General features: G+C 32.9%; 1 protein-coding gene across 1 annotated transcript in view; it reads right to left on the bottom strand.

Annotated features, from left to right (window-relative positions):
- LOC139511133 (uncharacterized) overlaps positions 1-21,474 on the bottom strand; it is a 231,704-nt gene that overhangs the window by 39,425 nt on the left and 170,805 nt on the right. Inside the window, exons 132-151 of the mRNA XM_071297705.1 lie at positions 17,664-17,781; positions 17,223-17,401; positions 15,761-15,920; positions 15,285-15,482; positions 14,755-14,994; positions 12,217-12,376; positions 11,641-11,882; positions 11,204-11,334; positions 10,685-10,838; positions 6,954-7,175; positions 6,652-6,745; positions 6,147-6,264; positions 5,632-5,780; positions 5,389-5,522; positions 4,933-5,205; positions 3,935-4,225; positions 1,983-2,131; positions 1,332-1,473; positions 583-686; positions 109-312 (exon numbers count right to left, since the gene is read on the bottom strand). Coding sequence (XP_071153806.1) covers positions 109-312; positions 583-686; positions 1,332-1,473; positions 1,983-2,131; positions 3,935-4,225; positions 4,933-5,205; positions 5,389-5,522; positions 5,632-5,780; positions 6,147-6,264; positions 6,652-6,745; positions 6,954-7,175; positions 10,685-10,838; positions 11,204-11,334; positions 11,641-11,882; positions 12,217-12,376; positions 14,755-14,994; positions 15,285-15,482; positions 15,761-15,920; positions 17,223-17,401; positions 17,664-17,781 — 3,462 coding nt within the window. The remainder of the gene's footprint in view (positions 1-108; positions 313-582; positions 687-1,331; positions 1,474-1,982; positions 2,132-3,934; positions 4,226-4,932; positions 5,206-5,388; positions 5,523-5,631; positions 5,781-6,146; positions 6,265-6,651; positions 6,746-6,953; positions 7,176-10,684; positions 10,839-11,203; positions 11,335-11,640; positions 11,883-12,216; positions 12,377-14,754; positions 14,995-15,284; positions 15,483-15,760; positions 15,921-17,222; positions 17,402-17,663; positions 17,782-21,474) is intronic.

Raw genomic sequence — 21,474 nt, 5'->3', positions numbered from 1 at the left:
AAGTACATATTTTCAACAATTGATCTGGAAATCAGTGACAATTTAAAACACCTTAGATTTTACATTGTATTTCTTACTTGGTTATACCTTCCCTTTTGAGAAACCAACCTTTAATTCCAGCTCTGTAAAAGTAAACTGTGAATAATTAGATGACAGTTCTATCCAGTCTACGAGTAAGGACTGTGTACTATCATCAGAACAGGAAGAGTTAAACCACAGCGATATGTCATAAGATTTAATGTCAGATTCTGGATCCCTGTAATTCTCCCAAGATACAGTTAGACTGGTACTCTCTGGTGTGTAAGTAACTGCCTACAAATATAATATGTTCTTATACAAAATAAGGAATTTTCAAGCCTTACATGTAATGTAGCCACAGAGTGTGTGTTATATCCATTAAGACCGTCTTTAATAATCTTCTTACCCCTATTCAAAATTACTATAAATTGTTAGATCTCATGCCTTGTCTTTTGCTCACCATAATTAATAACTGTTAAAAAGCTAGCTGTAGCTCCAAATAATTTTTCTAGACAACTCCTTATTCTAACATTGAAAGATGCTAGACTATTTTAAATGACATACCATGTTATAGTCAGGACCACAAGCTAGTTCTCCAGATTCAGGATAAGTGGTATCCACGATGATTTCACGACTGGTCATACTACATTCCCCTGACTTGTCTGTACCTAAAAAACAAAAGAAGGTATGTAGTTTTAATTGCAGAATTTAATCAGCTGTCTTTTTATTAACAAGCTAAGTGATATAAATCATTTATATTTCAAAATATTTTAGACTTTCTTAACTATGATAGGTTTCTCCTTAAAAGGAAAGAACTATCTAGGTAAAGACTGACTGTATTACTAACAAGAAAAAATTCCCTCAATTTGTTTTTTTTTTTTCCAATGCAGTAGTAATGACATTTTATTTACTTGTTTTAAAATCAATATAGATCTTTAACTTAAATGCAAATAGTAATTGAAGGTACAAATCAAAATTGCAAGCTTATATGGGAGTTCCTTGATAGTAGATGTTTCAAGGTTAAAGTTTAAAAGATATTTTTCTAGACTAAAATCACCTAACTGGTATGTGTAAAAAAGAATATCCTATCTCAGAAGTTCTGCATAATGAAATTGTGACCTCAACTGTTTGAGAGAAACCTGTTAATGTTTGTAAAGGTCTGACTTAATGGTTCCAATTTTTTTTTAGAAAATGAAAGATGATACCTAACTTCACAAACAATATTTACCATGTTGTTATAAGGTGAACTAAACAAAAATCAAACCTGGAAGAAATAGTTTGACATAAGGCAGATGTAGAATAGATTTACTTACCCATTACCCATATGAAATAGTTGTTAGCCAGTTGTAGGTTGAGAGGTTGTATTCTGTAGAATGTATTCTGGTTTATATTTGTTACAGGGTAGACATTAAACATGGCTGCCTTCTCTTCATCTGTTGATTTACCACCATCAATCTACAATTATAAAATATATAATAGACTTCAAATAAGTAAGATGTGCATTTATGTTCTTTCTTTTAATGGAGGGTTCTCTCTACTTTACAGGCATAAATACAGACTAGTGTTAGGATCTGTCTTCTCCACATTTAGTTAATTAATACTGCACCATCTAATGACAAATAAAAGTCACGCCCAATCTGACCACATCATTCCTAACTAGTGAGAGTATTTGTACTATTTTTATTTCAGATGTGCAAATTATGGCTGTTTCCATTGTTTACAAGTTTTGGAACACAAAAACCGCATATATACATCCCATCATTGGCATCAAACTTTAAAAGTGTATAATGGACTGACAAAGGTAAACCAGTTTAATCCTTCCTTTAGTGGGAAGGACGGTTAATGTTCAGCGGCAAATTATTTTGCATAGATGTCCACTGTTACTGTCAATTAAAAAGAATTTTACCATTAATTAGTCTCTTACTCCTTAATAAATAAAACATGAGTATGAAAAGAAAACTTACATATTGTTTACAGTCAGAACCAGTAAAGTTTCTATAATCAGATACAGCTACATAGTACATTAGTATGTCTAGTTTAGAGTAGAACCCTTCAAACTGTACATCAACATATTTATCTGTACTGATATAGTCCTCCACGTTGATCATCCCCACTGAAATATAATCACACTATAATTACTACATAGCCCTCTACACTCATAGTTATAATAACCATCGGAAATAAACTAGCCAACTAATTACTAGGCTTATATGGGTTCCTGTTGACCTAGATGACATTTTAAATAGTGGAGACAAATTTGGTGCATTGATAGGACATTTTAGCAAAACAAATTAGACAGGTTAGAGCCAAAATATAAAACATTAAAGCATAAGATTGTTCACCCATTTTAGCGAAAGTTCAATATTCAATGCCCATTTTAGCACAAGATTTTGTACCCATTTCAACAAAAAGTGAAGTTATGATTGACAATTTAGTAATATTGATCAATATAATTATAATAATAAAGATATCATGTTCATTAAAATATCCAAAACTTTCTTAATCTGGATTTATGTATTAAGATGTATAATTCTATCTTCCAACAAGATTGAAGCCCACAATGTGCAAAACAATTTATCGTAGTGTACAAAGTTAAACTAACTGTAATAAACAGCTGCGCCATGAGTGCATGATACGCCCGACGTCATGTGTGGAAGTTTTATGCAATAATCATAAATAGTTTCCGAGAAAGTTTTAAGCAATAACCATTTATTGATTTTGAGACACGGGGGGACATGTGAAACCCCCCACCCTGTATTTTTTTTACAAATATCACTAAAATAAAATTTTGAATCAAACAAAAAAGTATAAAGATCTAAAGATTAATATAACAAAGAAGTGTGTACAGTTTCAAGCAATAATCATAAATTGTTTTTGAGATACGGCGCGACATGTAAAAAAAAACCTCCCCCTTTTTACAAAATACTCAATAACTCAAAAATAAAATCTTCAGTCATCACCAAAAAGTATACAGATCTTTAGATTAATATAACAAAGAAGTGTGTAAAGTTTTAAGCAATAATCATAAATTGTTTTTGAGATACGGCACGACATGTAAAAACCCCCCTCCCTCTTTTTTACAAATTACTGAATAACTCAAAAATGAAATTTTGAGTCATCACCAAAAAGTATACAGATCTTAAGATTAATATAACAAAGAAGTGTGTACAGTTTCAAGCAATAATCATAAATTGTTTTTGAGATACGGCGCGACATGTAAAAAAAACCTCCCCTTTTTTACAAAATACTCAATAACTCAAAAATAAAATCTTCAGTCATCACCAAAAAGTATACAGATCTTTAGATTAATATAACAAAGAAGTGTGTAAAGTTTTAAGCAATAATCATAAATCGTTTTTGAGATACGGCACGACATGTAAAAAAAACCTCCCCCTTTTTTACAAAATACTCAATAACTCAAAAATGAAATTTTGAATCATCACCAAAAAGTATACAGATATTAAGATTAATATAACTAAGAAGTGTGTAAAGTTTTAAGCAAAAATCAAGAATCTTTTTGAGATACGGTGCGACATGTGAAAAAAAACACACCCCTGTTTTAGTTACAAAGTACCGTAACTCAAAAAGTTTAAATCTTATTTTCACCAAAAAGTATACAGATCATTTGAACATCATATAAAACAACTTTATTAAGTTTCTTGAAATTTAGATAAGTCGTTCTCAAGTAACGGTGCGACATGTTTACGCCGGACAGACAGACGGACAGACAGACAGACGGATGGACACCAGACATTTGTATACCATAATATGTCCCGTCAAAATTTTGACGGGCGTATTAAAATGAAAGCATGTATCGATAGAGAAAACTAAATTGACAAATAAAACAATGTAAAATTTCTGATTCTGTTTATATAAAGTATGAACTGTGTTGGTAAATATAGTAATCTTTACTCACCTCTGACTCCACCATCATATCCAACACGGAATCCATTTGATGTGACCATGGCAACAGAATAAGAGGCACTGTATGCTTTAACGGTAAAGTAATACATTCCCCTACTGGGAACCAGTTCTAGGTCGTAGAAGGTGACAGATGTATTTTTATCCACATTAGTAAATGGTACAATATTGTCTCTGGTTTTAGGGAACCTTCTGTCAGTACCTAATGCTACTTCATAATAGACAACATCTTGATTCTTATCTTGGTAATCAATGTTCTCTTGATTCACATGGACTCCTGGGTTACCTGTCATAAACGAAAATATGCTGAACTGAATAAATAATGTAATGTTAAAATGTCCACCCTTATAGCAGCTGTCTGAGGGGATAAATTTGTGTTTTAGTTCCAGACCATCGTGAACAACTATTTTGTATTATGTCTAAAACAAAATGTCCTTAAATGAAATACAAGTGGAGCATATGTCTCAAACACCTAAGGGTTAGGGGACCATAATAATCTTGCATGATTATATATTTACTCAAAGGTTCATTGAAATTTGGTGGTAATAACATTTTTGCTGACAGGATACTCTAGTTTCTACTTATTCTTTAACTTCACTGTGGTGAACTCAGAATGACTATGATGACTTCAATACTATAAAAGAAAATACACAATACATTAAAAAATATGAATATCTATAGACTTTATCATGATAAAATAATAAAATTAAGAATGGAAATGGGGAATGTGTCAAAGAGACAAGAACCCCGACTATGGAACAGACAACAGCAGAAGGTCACCAACAGGTCTTCAATGTAGCGAGAAATTCCCGCACCCTGACACGTCCTTCAGCTGGCCCCTAAACAAATATATACTAGTTCAGTGATAATGAACGCCATACTAAACTCCAAATTGTACACAAGAAACAAAAAAAGGCCAAAGGCTCCTGACTTGGGACAGGCGCATGATATATCATGAGCATATTAAAGACACCACAAATATGACAGACTTACCAGATATGACGTCTACTTGTACTTGTGTGTTGACAGGTAAACCAAATCCATCCCAATTAGCCGTCACCATAGCTTCAGATCTGAGGAAGTTCAGATCGTACCCATCGACATCACCATCAAATACTTTACCAGGCATTAGTGGATCTTGTTTGATGGTCACACCGTTAGATCTCAGTATATAGGTATAGTCTAAAGCATTTGTCACTCGTAACAAGGAGTAATACAATTCTCCATTCAACATTTGCAATTCATCATTCATCCCAGAGGTTTTTACTGAAAGTGTAGAAGCACAGTATGACAAGGATTGAAGACTGATCAAAAATAAAATTCCCAAAAATACAATTTATTTTAATTCTACCCAATTTTTATCCAAATTTCATTATTTAAAAGACCTTAAAATTTGTCTAAATATAAGAAACTTCTATTTTTACATAAATGTATACAAGCAAAACGTACTTCCCATATCTAACCATGGCATGACAACTTTCCCATCCAGCCTCTGTATCTGCCATTCATATTTAACAACAGGACATGGATCACCTGACATATCCCATGATGCTCTGTACGTGTCATAGCTTTCCTGGAAGTCCCTGTCAAATATAATAAATCATAAACGTTTCCTCTTTTACTTGTTCTATTATATTCTTTCATACTGCAGATTGTATATAAAATGATAATATAAATAAATACTATACTTACACGTCTCCATGTGAGTTCTGTAGAACATCATATACTCCAACATGTGACAATGGTGGCAGTCCTTGACTAAGATATGACATGTAAACACCATTAGATGTACCCACACTGGATAAACCTGCTCCATTAGTCCCTCTCACTGACACATAGATCTACAAAAGGGTCAAATGTTTTTTAATATAAATCTAAGAAACCAAATTCATTAATCACCTTCACAATAGATTTATTAAGACACATTTAATAATAAGAACTTACCCATATATTTTTTAACTAAACATGTTTTAACTGATCTAAATTAATAATCATGGAAATATATTTTTTTTTTAAAAGACAGTATACTGGTAGCAAGTAAGCAACCTCTGTAAGATTAAGCTTTGATAAAGGGCATTGGTGGCAATCTCTAAAAACACTTAGTTCTAAAAATAAACGAGTTTTGCAAAAAAATAATATATATGAACTGAAACTTTTTTTTTTTTTATATATATCTTTTTGTATATTTGAAACCAAATATTTCCCACCTTTTTGTGTCCATGTAAGTTGAGACCATTAACTGTGTACTGTAATGTATCTACTGGTACCCTATCAAATGGCTTGATCTGTCCTCCACCAGGGGTTATACCAATGGCTACTTCATATCTATCAAGTAAGTAAAACATTTAAAACAACTGTTAACAATATAGTAATTAACGTTATTTGGGAGGAACTAATTTTTAATTTTTAAAAAGTGTTCAGTAGTCCACTCTCTCACCAACTGAATAATGATACAACAGTCCTTAAAGAATGCAACTGAATACCAAATATCAGGAATGTCCAGTTAGTACTTATACACCTAAACAATAAATTTAAGGAGTTGGTAATACAGTCTGTGCCATATCTCTAGTGTAACATATCACCCTAACATGTCTTGGTTTGTTTCAGGTAGGTTACTTAACACTAAAAATATTCTACAACTATAGGCAGCTTCAAAGAACCATTTGAATTTCTTTAGTGTAACAGTAAGTGAGAAGTAAACTGCCAACTTACTGTTTAATTCCTGACTGTTCATCAGTAAAAGGTTGCCATGCCAATGACACAGAGGTCAAAGATTCTGAACAAGTGGCATCTAAAGCATCACATTCTGTAATGAAAAAAATGATACATGGATATGAATCTGAAAAAAACATATTCTTCCATTCCTCCCGTTCCCCATTCCTAACTTTTTTTACTTGTAAAAGAAAAGAAGTTTTAATATACATCATTAATATTGTGCTGCATTCATTGTCCTTTCCTCCTTTAAAATAATCAAAGTGATAAATGTTATAACTTTTTAAAACTGCCTTACATACCTTGGTCAGTTGAACAAGTTCTGGAGTTCATTAAAACTGTTGCAGTATTATTACTGACATCCATTCTGTAGGTCGTATGAAGGTCAATAACTTTACCATTCTGTGGAGGGGTAGTGTCTATGGCTATAGGACCAGAGAAAGCATATGACATTAGATGGACTGAGTTGACAGCAGTTACTGTTAAATAATAGGTTTGTCCATGGGTCATCAGGGAACCAGCATCTGCAATATATCATATGAGACTTAACCATGCATTTTAAACTTAGAACCTTGATTACATATTTCCCAAGGTCATAACCACTTTTAAAGGAGCTACAAAGAGGCTTTGTTTCCCGATTAACCAGGAAATAAAAAAAACAGAAACTATACTGGATACTCTATAAGGGCTATTCCATTTAAACATAGCTCAACCCCAAGGAAGGCACCTGAAATTTCAAGGTACCCCCCATAGAAGTGATATTTTTCAAGTTCGGCAATGGTAGAGAAGTTTTTTTTTCTGTTCCACCACCACCAATAGAAGTGGTTTTTTTTTACATGCAGACACCTCCTACAGAAGCATTTTTTTTCTTTATAATTTACTACCACCAACAGAAGCAAATTTATAATTCTTAATTTTTTTTTGTAACGGCAAAATTGGAGGGTATCAAAATTAATTTAATTTTGAAATGAGAAAGGTTTTTTTTTACAACAATCACTGTCAGAAACCTTTTGCTGGGTATATCATGTTGTTTTGTTATATATACTGTATGTACCTATGTTTCTGGGATGTGGAATGGCATAATACATTGTCTGAATTGTATGAGGGTACAAGGGTACAAGTTCACTATATTATTATTTTTTTCAGAGGAAAGGAAAAAGTTTCAAGATCCAATTTATGGAAAGAAGCAAAACATAAATTATTTTCAATTCTAACGACAGAATATTGCTGACATCTTAAACTACATTTTGTAAAATTATTTTGTCATTTTTTTTGTAAGGCAATTCAAAGTATTCTGTTCAAATACTCCATGTATACCTGTATATTTTTGTTATCACTTGTTCAATGAATTTATGCAACTGTTTGCACATCATGATTGGATTTAATCGAGTTGTTTGTTAAAATCACATACCCCTGGTTGCAATCAGGGATGGATCAATGATTTGATGTTGGGGGCAATGGAAAGCTGATGGCTTCTAGGCCTAAAAATTTGTAAGGGTTCCGCGGAACCCAGTGTCTCGCCTACTCTTTCTGTTAATCGCAAACTCAACAAAAATGAGGAAACAAATCAATAAAATATTCCTGTTGATACTATCTTTTGATTGTAAGAAGCTTCTGTCCAAGTTTAGTAAAAATCCAGGATAGTTTATGTAATAAATGTTTAAAAAATTTCAACTGCACACTGAATGTAATGTTAACTAGAAGAAAACAAAATTTCCTTCTAGATACTAGCTTTTGATCATAAACAAGCTTCTTTCCAAGCTGGGTACAAATCCAAAAAAGTATAAGAAAGTTATTAAAATTTTAAAAAGTTAAACCACAGTATGAATGTGTTGTTTCGAAGCAAATCTAAGTCATTTTAAAAGTAAAATACAAAAAAATAGATTTATTTTTTTACAAAATTTCCTTCTAGATACTAGTTTTTGATCATAAACAAGCTTCTGCCCAAGTTTGGTACAAATCCAAAATAGTATAAGAAAGTTATTAAAATTTAAAAAAGTTTAACCACAGAGTGAATGTATTGTTTCCTGGCAGAAATCTAAGTCCATTTAAAAGTAAAATACAGAAAAATAGATTTTTTTTTACAAAATTTACTTCTGGATACTATCTTATGATCATAAACAATCTTCTGTCCAAGTTTGGTACCAACCCAGGATAGTTTAAGAAAGTTATTAAAATTTTAAAAACTTTAACCAGAGTGAATGTAATATTTTCCGGCAGAAAAACTAAGTCCATTTATAAGTAAAATACGGAAAAAATGGAATTTTATTTTTACAAAATTTACTTCGGGATACTATCTTTTGATCATAAACAAGCTTCTGTCCAAGTTTGGTAGAAATCTAGGATCGTTTGAGAAATTTATTCAAATTTCAAAAACTTTAACCACAGAGTGAATATTTGTGGACGCCAACGACGACATAATGTAGGATCGCTTAGTCTCACTTTTTCGACTAAAGTCGAAGGCTCGACAAAAACAGTGAAAATGGGCTAAAAAAGAAAAAAAATAGTGGAGGGGTGGGAGCACACATTTGTAAAAAGAGATCCTGGTCCACCCCTGGCAAGCACACTGAGGTTTGATAATAAATATTCATAACTTGAACTTTTAATCAGTATTAAGGCAGTCTTTCAATATTAAAGAGATCTTAAAGTTATGCATCTTAAAATTTCTACTTGCACAGTTCACAATCATATAAAACTGAAGCAGGTGTGAATGTGTAAATTGAACTTTGACCTTGAAAATCAAGAGATTGCTACGTATATTTGTGTTAAATAAAAAATCTTGGAATGTTGCAGGAAATTTATCAAAATTTGCATTTATTTTTTTGAAACCAAATTGCCTGTAGATTGCTACTAACATACTTAGTCTGAAAATATATGGTTGCTAGGTACTTTTGTGTTAATAACAGGTCTGAGAGCGTTGCAGGAAATTTACCAAAATTGTCATTACACTTTTTAGCTCAACTTTCCTAAAGGCAACACAAGGAACTCTATAATATGACAATTATTTTCACTTCAGTATAATAATGGGTGTCCAACAAATATGAAGTAAATATTTTATTATTTATCATTTTGTTGCAACAAATGATACATGTAAAGCCAAAATTTAAAAAAAAATGTTTGTTTGCAGTAGCCTGACCGAGCCGATTGAGAGCCTCCCGACTGTAAAATTTTTATTGAAAAAATTGTAAATTTTTACGATTTCCGGATTTTTTTCGTTTCTTTTCCGTATCCGGTTGCCTTTTTCTCTTCTACTTCGATCTCGGTCGCAAATGCGCTTTGAACATTAACCTGGATTCCTGCGTATACACGTGGTTCAAAGCAGTAAACTGATTCGGATGTCAGATGTTTTAGTTTGGCTGAAATTGTCAAACAAACGCAAAAAAAACACAAATGATTCTCTCACCACTCATAAAACAGCCCCCCCAGAGAAGCATTTTTATTCAAGCTAACGATATCCATGTAGAGATGCATTTTTTTTTTAATACACACACCTGGATAGAAGCAATTTATTTCAGACAACAGCCAGGGATAGATTTTTTTTTCTTTGCCGTCCGTGGGTATGAGCTATGTTTAAATGGAATAGCCCTAACTCATTCAGTCCAAGTTTGGCTGAAATTGATTCAGCAGTTTCAAAGAAGATTTTTTACAGTAAACAAACTAGATAAACAAATTGTGAAAAATTGTCTTTAAAGGGCAATAACTCCTTAAGGGATAAAAAATTACCTCGGCCAAAAACTTTAAAATGAAGTGGGACAGACGAACGAACAGACGAATGGACGCACAGACCAGAAAACATGATGCCCATAAATGGTGCATAAAAAACTGAAAAATGCCCTTATAATTACCAATTTATAGGCAGCAACCACACAATAGGTTGTAAGATTCATCTGAAAACTTTATTTATTTGTCACATGTCTGTACAAAAGTTCCTGGGTGTCTCCCACTAGCAAAATACATGTAAAACTAAAGTTGTATGCAAATAATTTTACTCTTATATTTGTTTGCTTTAGGGATTATAATAGTTTATACTCACCATCAATAGAGAAGCTGGATGTGAACCCACTAACTTTTTTGTCTACAAATATATCAGTAAGCCCTTCTTCTGATCCAAGAGAGATAAGAAACCTTTGTATTGGACTTTCTCTGTCCTGAAATCCTGACCAGGAACATTTTACTGGTACCTTGGCCTGTAAGATAAATACATGTATTAATTAAAAAGAGAAACTTCAAATTGATTCATAGTAAAGACCATATTTTACATAAAATCATAAACACATTCTCAATATTTTTAATGAACCTTAATTTGTCTTAACAGCCATCCAAATGGTATTAACATTATCTATACACATTCTAAAATAGTTGTAAAGGTGTCAAAACTTGTTTCAATAGTCTCCACATTTCTCTTTTTTGTCTCAACACTTTAACAAGTTTACTTACTTAATTTTACAAAGGTCTTACAGTACAGTTTAAAACCAAATAATCCCACACATCTTAATACTGCTCCATAAAGAGTACAAAAACTTGACATCAATGTGGCCTTGTCTATACTTACACCAACAAATTTAGGACATGTAACAACACCTTGACTTGGAGGAGTTGTGTCAATGATTACAGAACCAGATGTCAATTTATTGATGGTACCAGCGTTGTTCTCTGCCCAGATAGATATTATGTTTGGTTTGCCTAAAAATATATTTTGATAAAAATTAGATGATTAGAAAAAGTTTTCCAATTTCTTGATGATTTATACTTCTCTTGAAAAAGTTGTTACATTTTTTAATTTAATGTTTGGTTCAAATGAAGCCTTTATATCATTAGCATGAATTTAATAACAAAGAACACTTTATTCATCTACAAATCAAATCGGATGGTATTTTTTTACAAATAGAATAATAAATAAAGTTTAGAACAAATAAGGGACACAAAGAGGTGCTCATAGCTTATTGTTGTGGATTTTTGGGCAGATGAGATAACAATAAAGAATTATACCTGTAGTATCCGGTATTACAGATGCTAATGGTAATACACTGTGAAGGCCAGATGACACCTCTACCTCAGTAATAGGTGAAACATCCTCAGCAAAGGGGTAGGTTCCAACAGAATACCAGGCTCTCCTGATACTACTCTCTGTATCATTGTAATGCCAGGAGGCAAACAAAGTGTCTGCAGATTTCTCATATAAAGTGGATCCTGCTCCAATATTAGTATCAGTGGAACTTTTGTCTGTTAATCTAAACAGTAAATATTTCAATTATAAAAAAATCATCTCAAATCTTTGTTGTAATTAATTAAATTCAGAAAATAACATATGTACCTAAACTAGTATAAATGCCTTAAAATTAAACATACTGTGTGTCCTGCAATCTTTTATGATAAGTCTTTTTTTTTTACACTACAGAGAAATATTTTAACAAGAGAAGTTTTTGAATATCAATTAGTTGCATCAACTCCAATGCAAATAAGATACCTTTCTCATACATAAAACTATTTTAAAATATGCCTTGTCAGATCTGAGTCTACAGTAAAACTATCTGACATATAACATGTTCTACATAAAGAATTTACCTGTCTAGTGATATGATAGGTGGTGATGTATCTACAGTAAAACCATCTGACACTGATTCCAGGACACTGCCAACATTAGTAATAGCTCTCACAGTGGAATAGTATGTAACACCAGACTTAAGATCTAGATTAGCTTGGGCATACCCTGAACTTGTTATACCTATCAAAATATATTAGTTCCAATTTTATCTTATTCAATCTCTTACAGTAGTGTCATCATTTAATTTATATGAGCTGAAATAAATGATGAACAAACCAATCCCTACATAATATATTCTATAAAAGTAAATCACAATGCTTTGTTCAAATCACAAGAATAATGTATGTACTATAGTATTACAAGAAAAGGTTTTAAGCAATGACATCAAAGTTATTATAAAATTGGTAAGGGTTCTGCAGAACCTGGTATCTCGCCTACTTTTGCTGTTAATCAAAGGCTCACCAAAAATAAGGTTAAAAAATTATAAAAATATTCCTCTCTGTACTAAATTTTGATTGTAAGAAGCTTCTGTCAAAGTTTGGTAAAAATCCTGGATATTTTATGAATCTAATAAATGTTTAGAAAACTTTCAACTTCAGACTGTAAGTAATGTAACTGGAAGAAAAGCTAAGTCCATTTGTAAATTAAATATGGAAAACAAGAACAAAACTTTAACTAGATTTCTTTCTATATACTAGCTTTTGGTCATAAACAAGCTTCTGTCCAAGTTTGGTACAAATCCAGGATAGTTTAAGAAAGTTGTTAAAATTTCAAAACTTTAACCCCAGAGTGAATGTAATGTTTCCTAGCATAAAAACTAAATTCATCTTTAAGTAAAATAGGGAATAAATGGATTTTTTGTTTACAAAATTTTCTTCTGGATACTATCTTATGATCATAAACAAGTGTCTGTCCAAGTTTGGTACAAATCTAGGATATTTTAAGAAAGTGATTAAAATTTAAAAAAAACTTTAACCACAGAGTGAATGTCATGCTTCCTGGCAGAAAAACTAAGTCCAACTAGATATCATTGAGATGGGAGCCATCTCTGTGGGCCCCGCTGTGAACAATGTGCATTAACAAATTGTATCTTTACCATAGGACATGGGTTTGTCAACTGAAATCAAAGTTTTTGACCTTGACCCTTGACCTAGGAAGTTGTAAATAAATTATGACACACCCTTTGGTGTTGGTTTATAAACATGTCAAGTATGAACTTTGAAATAATAACGGTTCTCAAGATATAGAGCGGACACGATCTTTACCATAGGACATGGGGTTGTCAACTGAAACCAAAGTTTTTGACCTTGACCTTTGACCTAGGAAGTTGCACATAAATTATGACACACCCTTTGGTGTTGGTTTATATACATGTCAAGCATAAACTTTGAAATGATAACGGTTCTCAAGATATAGAGCGGACACGATCTTTACCATAGGACATGGGGTTGTCAACTAAAACCAAAGTTTTTGACCTTGACCTTTGACCTAGGAAGTTGTACATAAATTATGACATACCCTCTGATATTGGTTTATATACATTTCAGGTATAAACTTTAAAATGATAACGGTTCTCAAGATATAGAGCGGACACATTCTTTACCATAGGACATGGGGTTGTCAACTGAAACCAAAGTTTTTGACCTTGAACTTTGCCCTAGGCAGTCGTTCATAAATTATGACACACCCTCTGGTGTTGGTTCATATACATGTCAAGTATAAACTTTGAAATCATAACGGTTCTCAAGATATAGAGCAGACACGATCTTCACCACAGGACACAGGGTTGTCAACTGAAACCAAAGTTTTTTTACCTTGACCTTTCAAGGCTTTGACCTAGGAAGTTGTACATACATCATGACACGCCCTCTGGTGGTGGTTAATAAACATGTAAAGTATAAAGTATGAAATCATAATGGTTCTCTAGATATGTAGCGGACACAAAGTGTTACGGATGGACAGACTGATCACTATAGGGCGACCCGCCTTTGGCGGGGCCCTAGTTATAAGTAAAATACTGAAAAAGCAGATTTTTTTTTTTACAAAATTTACTTTTGGATACAATTTTTTGATCATAAACAAGCATCTGTCCAAGTTTGGTAGAAATTCAGGATAGTTTAAGAAAGATATTCAAATTTCAAAAACTTTAACCAGAGTGAATATTCGTGGACGCCACCGATACCAGAATGTAGGATCGCTATGTCTCACTTTTTCGACAAAAGTCAAAGGCTCGACAAAAATATATATGATAATAAGACAGGATTTCAGAACTGTGTGGTTCATTGTTATCATATGAACAAAATTCTTTGGTTTGTGAGTTCAAACTCCGCTCTTACAGGTGCTCTCGACTCCAATCTTACTCGACTGGGATTGTCTGTTTTTCTAATGTAGGTCAGTGGTTATCTCCAGGCACTTCGGCTTCCTCCCCCCATCAATACAAGCCGCCACAAAATAGCCCAAAAGCTGTGCTTAATAGTGGCGTTAACACACGATAAATAAAATAAAATCTTCCATTTCTGGTGCAATCCTACAGCCTATTTCTACAAAGATAGACTTACCGTTTCCCTTGACACTGACTTCCTCACTATGAATAAGACCATATGGTATGAAGGACATGACATCCTCCCCTCCTGGTGTGGTACCTACAGCCCATTTATACTCCATAACGCCATGTAAATGGCTCTCAAACCCATCAAACTGTACAGTGACTACAGTTGGATGTAACTGATAATCTGTATCATCATCAAGGATCAGTAGGTCAAGGTTATCTGTTCCTTCAGCTCCATCAATCACAATTCCTGTTTATAGAAATCGAACAAGTCATTAGCATACTCCTTCATGCTTGCATGGACACAAACTTTTAAAGAAGAAATTATAATCAGATTCATTATTTGTTCCCTCAACTAAAATCTTTTTCTAATATCAAAATAGCAAAATATATATCCATCCTTCCCTTTTTCTACTTTTTCTGATAATCAAAAGAATCAAAGAATTAGTATTTTGATCACTGAAAACCTCATCCATATTTTAACAGAATTCCTGGAATATGAGGGAGCAATAAAAACTTTATCTTTTCTATGAAGTTTACCTGGTTTGTCTTCATTTACTACAACTATAGGAGTGGATGTTATGATAGCACTCTCTTGTCCTGCACCATTATCTCCAATCAGACTGACATAATATACGGGAGACTTTGTCACAATATCAGTCAGAGGCAGGGACAGATCAGATATGTAAACATCAGTCTCAGATTTATACTGGGTCCAGTCCATGACATCACTGCCACCTACAAGTTGTTAATAGGAGGTAATAAAAGTATTGTTTGATCTTAAACACAAATGAGGTTTTGAAAATAAATGAGAATTGTTTATCTAGATTGTAATTTAATTCAAAATTTTGAACTCATATAATAAACTGTGGATTCATTATTTTTCCTGGATTTTCTGGATATAAGTCAATGTGTAACGAAGTGAAAATTTCCAAAGGGTTGTTAGCAAAATTAAGCAAAACTATTGAGTTACTGTCTTGTTGATGTTGCTCCCACATTATATTTTTTGTTAATACCTTTTGTCGTCCCTACTGCTAATCTATAGCCCACAATTCCTGATTGGTGATCATCAGCATCCCAAGCTACTTTGATCCCTGATGTATCAGCTTGCCACACAAATCCATCTACTTTCTTCTCCATTCCAGATGCTAGGGTCCCAACATGTAACCAATGGATCTACAGCATAACAAGAATGTGTCCATAGTACACGGATGCCCCACTCGCACTATCATTATCTATGTTCAGTGAACCGTTAAATTCGGGTCAATATTCTACTTTGGCATTAAAATTAAAAAGATCGTATCATAGGGAACATGTATACTAAGTTTCAAGTTGATTGGACTTCAACTTCATCAAAATCTACCTTGACCAAAAACTTTAACCTGAAATTTGTACTATCATTTTCTATGTTCAGTGAACCATGAAATTGGGGTCAAAACTCTAATTTGGCATTAAAATTAGAAATATCATACCATAGGGCACATGTGTACTAAGTTTCAAGTTGATTGGACTCCAACTTCATCAAAAACTACCTTGACCAAAAACTTTAACCTGAAGCGGGACAGACGGACGAACGAACGGACGAACAGACAGACGAACGGACACACAGACCAGAAAACATAATGCCCCTCTACTATCGTAGGTGGGGCATAAAAATAAATCAATCATTCAAATGGCTGAGTTGTGCAAAATTTTCCTTACAATGCAAGAGTGCTCAATACTGAACATTTAAATGTACAGAGTAATAAAATGGTAAATTGTTATTATTTTTTCAGAATTGTACTAAAGAAATGTCAAAGTTCCAAAGTTTGGAAAAATGGAAAAATTTCCAAATCAATTCCATAAAAGCAGTGCATTAATGTAGCACCTGTCGACCCAATGTCAATAAATGTAGATGATGTCATTTATCAATCAGCTGTTACTATGATGAAACAAGAATGTGTCCAAAGTACACGGATGCCCCATTCACAGTATCATTTTCTATGATCAATGGACCTTGAATGGGGTAAAAAGTCTAATTTGGATTTAAAATTAGAAAGATCATATCATAGGAAACATGTGTACTTAGTTTCAAGTTGATTGGACTTCAACTTCATCAAAATCTACATTGACCAAAAACTTTAACCGAAATCGGGACAGATGGATGAATGAATGGACAAACTAACGGTACAATGAACGAACGGAAACACAGACCAGAAAACATAATGCCCCTCTACTATCGTAGGTGGGGCATAATAAAATAAGTATTATGACATATCTGAATGTAGTATATTACTTAATTTTCAAGTTCCAAAAATTTGGAATTTTTTTTGTAAGGTCTAATAAAACTCGGATGTCTTCTTTTGTAACTTTGGTTACTTTCCATACTTAATCTAATCCAACAAACAAGATATTTCTCAATCTTTACATTTAGATTAAGCACCATAAGATTCCTGCTGAAGGAATAATAGATCTGCCATGTAACATAAATATATTTACAATTGGTGGTGTGGTGTCTACGATCACACCATCCGTCTCAAATGCTGCAACAAATCCTGCTTTATTAACAGCTCCTACTCTGGTACTGTAGAGCGCCCCCTGGTGTAATGTTAGTCCTTCTAGTGTGTAACTTGTCATAGTTATATTATCACCAATATCCATCCAGTCACCATGTATATCTAAGATTAGAAAATTATGTATGGTTAAAATGACTGATGCTGGTCAACATTGCCTGTTTACACATTAGAAAGTGCACAACATATCTGACATTGGGAATTTTCAAACTTTAAGAAATTGTGAATATTGCCATGCCTTGACAAGATGATGTCTTTAAATCATAAAAGAGATTTTTCAGTTACTTCAACAAGTTCTGTATTTATCTTTCAAGCCTATTTAAGACAATACACTATTCACTTTAATAGAAATAAAATGTCCTCTCACCTGGTATAATTTGTGACCTGATTCCATCTCGAAGTTGATAAATTTGTATCTTAAAATGATCTAATCCAGATTCTTCATCAATGAACTGGAAAGCACTGGACAGGGAGGAAACACTAGACTACAAAAACAAACACATGGCTTGAGTATAAAAGTCAGTCTATGTTTATATCTAAAAACACATATGTTAAAATATATGTTCAATAACAAGCCAAATGACACACCTAAGATTTTTTATATGAGAGTCTGAGTACTGTTTTTAGCATTGGCACTCATACCACATCTTCTTATTTATATATTCTTACTTACAATATGAGAAAGTTTGAAGGAGTTTATTACTTTGATTAATTGACGATGTATAGTTCCAGCCAAATTCAAAGTATAGGTTACAATATACAAGTACTGTAAAGCAAACCAAAGAAAAGTGATTAATTAATACCACATTTGACAACTTACTGGTTGTTTTGACATCACTCTTACATTACCAGCAGTTAATAAAGAGCTATGCCAAGAGCTCATAATTAGCAAATTGCTTTTCCAATGAATGAAGTTTTATGAGGCCTCAATGTCATATCAGAAAGGAGTAGGGGCATTTTCCTTGTTTTTCATCAAATTTTTAAGTATATTTTAGATTGAAAAAGTATGTGCGCACCCAAGAAACAACTTCATATTTGGTGAAATTTTGTCAATAGTTATAATAAAGCTTCTGTTATATTATTTAGTTGTTTCTTGGCTGTGCTCGATGTTTCCACAACAGAAATAAAGTTATATCTAACTGCATAAATTCTGTATTTTTCATTGTTTTAGTGAAAACAGTACATATTATGATGTAATTGTGACGTCATCAAATCAAAATCTTAATGTTTTTAATTTATATTTCTTGACCCTATGCATTCCTAAACATTATGTGCTAACTTGAAAAATTTATTAAATATTTTATTATCTTGGGCCAAAACCAAGCCTTATTAAATTATGCCCCTATTCCTTTGAAAAAAAAAATAAAGGGAGGTAATTTTAATAGAAATAAATAATTCAGCATAGTTTCATGAAAACTGCTGAAAGCATTTTTAATTATTGTCTGATTCCCCCTTTTTTTAATGAATAAAACTTCATATAACTTGGAAACAAAAAATCTATAATTCAAAAAATAGAATGGGAGATTAGGTCAATAGATTTAAATCAAAGTGCTTGTAAGCACTGAATGGTAAAGATGGCTTTAATTGATATTTGGGAAGTAAAGTTAAATATTTTATACTGCAACTAGTTGTGTATATTTCCAAAATATAGTAAAATTGCTATATTTTGTATAATGTTAATTTCATCATGGAACACTTTCTCCACAATCAGAGGTCCATTAAGGGATGAAAATAAATTTAACATTTGTGTTACGATTTAAAAAGCTTTCAGTGTATTAATTTAAGTTGCAGTATAAAAATAATATTAGGTCAATGTCATAAAAATATAAACATTTTTGTACTCGGCGCAAAACTGGGGAAGGGCTAGGTAGATTCTCGCCCTTACCCAGTTTCTCAGCCTCATACATAAAAGCTTATATTTTCCTGACATTGACCTAATATTGAATATGTATTGTATAAAGCATTGCAACTACATTTCTGGGCAAAGGGAGATAACTCGAATGTTTAAAGATGACTTTATCAATGACATCATTTATATTTTCATACCAACAGATATTAGATTCTTGCAACTTGCAAAAGTTCTGTAATTTTCTTGACAGGTGTAACATCATTTTGTGACTTGAATATCTGAGCATACAATACATTGTCAAATTTCTGGAAATGTTCATGGATGGGATGTATAGAATTCTATGATCAATGCACTTTATTTTGTGTACGAAAAAGGTACTGATAATATAAAAAAGAAGATGTGGTATGATTTCCAATGAGACAACTGTCCACAAGAGACCAAAATGACACAGACATTAACAACTATAGGTCACCGTACGGCCTTCAACAATGAGCAAAGCCCATACCGCATAGTCAGCTATAAAAGGCCCCAATAAGACAATGTAAAACAATTCAAACAAGAAAACTAACGTCCTTATTTATATAAAACTAGAGGCTCTAAAGAGCCTGTGTCGCTCACCTTGGTCTTTGTGAATATTAAACAATGGACACAGATGGATTCATGACAAAATTGTGTTTTGGTGATGGTGATGTGTTTGTAGATCTTACTTTACTAAACATTCTTGCTGCTTACAATTATCTCTATCTATAACAGTACTTTCTGTGGAAAATGTTATTGAAAATCTTCAAATTTTAACAAAATTGTTAAAAATTGACTATGAAGGGCAATAACTCCTTAGGGGGTCAATTGACTATTTTGGTCATAGTGACTCATTTTTAGTTCTTACTTTGCTGTACATTATTGCTGTTAACAGTTTATCTCTATCTATAATAATATTCAAGATAACAAAAAAAACAGCAAAATTTCCTCAAAATTACCAATTCAGGGGCAGCAACCTAACAACCGATTATCCGATTCATCTGAAAATTCCAGGGCAGATAGATCGTGACCTGATCAACAATTTTACTTCCTGTCAGATTTGCTCTTAATGCTTTGGTTTTTGAGTTATAAGCCAAAAACTGCATTTTACCCCCATGTTCTATTTTTAGCCATGGTGGCCATCTTGGTTTGTTGGCCGAGTTACTGGACACATTTTTTTAACTAGATACCCCAATTATGGCTAAGTTTGGTTAAATTTGGCCCAGTAGTTTCAGAGGAGAAGATTTTTCTAAAAGATTTCTAAGATTTACGAAAAATGGTTAAAAATTGACTATAAAGGGCAATAACTCCTAAAGTGGTCAACTGACCATTTTGGTCATGTTGACTTATTTGTAGATCTTACTTTGCTGAACATTATTGCTGTTTACAGTTTATCTCTATTGTTAATAATATTCAAGATAATAACCAAAAACAGCCAAATTTCCTTAAAATTACCATTTCAGGGGCAGTAACCCAACAACAGAATGTCCGATTCATCTGAAAATTTCAGGGCAGATAGATCTTGACCTGGTAAACAATTTTACCCTGTCAGATTTGCTCTAAATGCTTTGATTTTTGAGTTATAAGCCAAAAACTGCATTTTACCCCTATGTTCTATTTTTAGCCATGGCGGCCATCTTGGTTGGTTGGCCGGGTCACGCCACACATTTTTTAAACTACATACCCCAATGATGATTGTGGCCAAGTTTGGATTAATTTGTCCCAGTAGTTTCAGAGGAGAAGATTTTTGTAAAAGATACCTAAGATTTACGAAAAATGGTTAAAAATGGACTAAAAAAGGCAATAACTCCTAAAGGGGTCAACTGACCATTTCGGTCATGTTGACTTATTTGTAAATCTTACTTTGCTGAACATTATTGCTGTTTACAGTTTATCTCTATCTATAATAATATTCAAGATAATAACCAAAAACAGCAAAATTTCCTTAAAATTATCAATTCAGGGGCAGCAACCCAACAACGGGTTGTCCGATTCATCTGAAAATTTCAGGGCAGATAGATCTTGACCTGCTAAACAATTTTACCCCATGTCAGATTTGCTCTAAATGCTTTGGTTTTTGAGTTACAAGCCAAAAAATGCATTTTACCCCTATGTTCTATTTTTAGCCATGGCGGCCATCTTGGTTGGTTGGCCGGGTCACGCCACACATTTTTTAAACTACATACCCCAATGATGATTGTGGCCAAGTTTGGTTTAATTTGGCCCAGTAGTTTCAGAGGAGAAGATTTTTGTAAAAGTTAACGACGACGGACGACGACGGACGCCGGACGCCGGACGCAAAGTGATGGGA

The sequence above is a fragment of the Mytilus edulis genome, chromosome 2 (assembly GCF_963676685.1).
Source record: "Mytilus edulis chromosome 2, xbMytEdul2.2, whole genome shotgun sequence".
In the NCBI taxonomy this organism is placed as follows: domain Eukaryota; kingdom Metazoa; phylum Mollusca; class Bivalvia; order Mytilida; family Mytilidae; genus Mytilus; species Mytilus edulis.
The sequence above is the reverse complement of the archived record's forward strand: the minus strand, read 5'-3'. Positions and strand labels throughout refer to the sequence as shown.